The sequence below is a fragment of the Morone saxatilis genome, unplaced genomic scaffold (assembly GCF_004916995.1).
Source record: "Morone saxatilis isolate NCDOM2014 unplaced genomic scaffold, NCSU_SB_2.0 Contig4, whole genome shotgun sequence".
Lineage (NCBI taxonomy): Eukaryota > Metazoa > Chordata > Actinopteri > Moronidae > Morone > Morone saxatilis.
In genome coordinates, this window is record NW_023339984.1 from 5,637,965 (window position 1) to 5,640,153 (window position 2,189).

General features: G+C 36.0%; 1 protein-coding gene across 1 annotated transcript in view; it reads right to left on the reverse strand.

The window, feature by feature from the left end:
* The window catches only part of cct7 (chaperonin containing TCP1, subunit 7 (eta)), a 5,775-nt gene extending 4,924 nt beyond the window's left edge, over window positions 1-851 (reverse strand). The window contains exon 1 of the mRNA XM_035675186.1: window positions 794-851. Coding sequence (XP_035531079.1) covers window positions 794-799 — 6 coding nt within the window. The 5' untranslated portion in view covers window positions 800-851. The remainder of the gene's footprint in view (window positions 1-793) is intronic.
* Window positions 852-2,189: the final 1,338 nt, after the last annotated feature.

Here is a 2,189-nt window from a genome sequence, read left to right on the forward strand (position 1 = left end):
GATGAAGGAAGAGAGAGGAAGGGGGAATAGGAAGTAAAAGGGAGTTTTAAATGAAATAACTATCGCTGAGCATCAGTTCAGTGTTACCGATATCATATGAAGGACTTCTATTATAACACCACAGTATCTACAAAACATTATCATACTGTTGAATCGATTTGAACTGTATCAGTTATGGACACTACTGGTTTCACCATGTAAGGGATCCGTACAGGCGGTGATGCTTTTGTTACCCATCAGACGTGCAGCTGTGAGACTGTCAGAAGCCGGATGTGTGTTTACTGTCTGCTCATGACTCAGCTCATCGGTTACATGTGATCACTCTAACAATACACTGATAACTCTTGTAGCACAGAACAGAGACTTCATTCCGCAGCTCACAAAGGAGCTAAACACACAGCAGCTGACTGAGCTACAATAAGCTGACTGAGTTATATTGGGCGGTAATAAGACTAAAAACTGACAAGTGCTTAAAGCAAAGTATCCTAAATAACAAGTTCAAACTGTAACCAGCTCAGCGTAGTTCATCTTTTATCAATAACAGCTAGCGCCGCCGTTAGCATCGCCGTTAGCATCGCATACGCCCATTGATGCTGGGTAATGCTAAGAGGCTAACGCGGTTTAGCCATCGATAAACTCATTTTAAAATCATCTTCACTAAAATAATTGCACCCAAACGCCGCCAAATAGCAGCCATCTGCACTGAGAGTGGCCCGGATACAAATGCTTGTTGATTAACGTGAGGATGGACACGGATTACACTCTTGAGTTTGGGGCATGAACGCTAACTCACCATCATCTTCGCAGATCCTTCGAGAAGATTTCCACCGGCTTCCAATCCCACAATGCTTTTCGACAGCCAGACCCGTCGAGGCTGCGTTCAAGAACACGATGCAACGTTTTTTTTTAACGATGTGAACTTTTTTTTATTTTACACGTTTTCTGACGTAAAACACGGAGTCATTGATAAACAAGCTTCTCGTGAGTTCGTGTAAATCACTATTATGACATATAGACAAACTAATAAATGAGACATTATTCAAACTCAAGTTGTTATTATGTTGTTTATTTAAGTTACATTTTTATTTCATTATTCCTTTTTCAGAAGTTTTTTTTTCATATTTTTCCCAATGGTGCTTTTATTTTATGTCACATTTCATAATATTTCTTTTCATTTATTTATTGGTTCATTTATATATTTTACACAGTTTATTTATACAAATCGTTATTGTGTAATGTCTTATCTATTAATTTCATATTTAATACTTTATACGACGACTGACAACTACTAGTTGGTTTAACTGTTGCACTGGGAAGGTGTAAATCATCAAATATTGATAGCAATGTATTGTGGCTCGACATCTTGTGGAGTTCTGGTTATTATAATATTATAGAGTTCAAATTGCAGAGTTATTTTGCTTGCTTTAATTCTGTGTTACAATGTTGTGATATTGTTATTAGACTGGTCAAGTCTAAATGAAAAGGACAATAAATCACGCCACCAACAATGACACTGCTTTAGTTGTTTTTGTTAAACAAATTCATAATAGGTTATTTTATATTATGCAAACTCTCTGAAGGACACCTCATTTAGGAAAGCATTGCTGTATGGAAAGTTGATATTAGCACGCTATAATGCTCACGACATGATGTATGTGACATACTTTTCATGTCTGCATGCACTCATGGACATTACTTTGCATACTGTGAGACGAAACAAAACACACAGTTCTGAACATGTACATTTCTTCAAAGGGCAATGGTCCGGCTGTACTGTGTGTCTGTAGAAGATAAGATAAAAAGTTTAATTAAGCTGCATAATTGCTTTGATTTTCTGACTTCCAAATAGTTTTATTTTCTCTGCATCGAGAGCAGAAGAAAGGATTCAGGTATGTTTTGCCTGCTCAATTCTGTTTATATCATATAAATAACATTGCAATCATGGCAAGTTGGAGCAAGTTCTTTTTATTTTTTAATCAGAGTTTAAAATGCTTCTTGAAACACTAGAATAACTTAGTTTAACTTTATTTGAGTTCCACATTTATTCTGCAATAAAAACATCTGGCCTTACAACCTTCTGGGTTCATAAGCTCATAGTTATTGTCCCTTTACACAGAAGAGATAAAACACACTATGTGAACCTATAATGAAACAAACTATATAGTTATTTGAGAATATTATAGGTCACA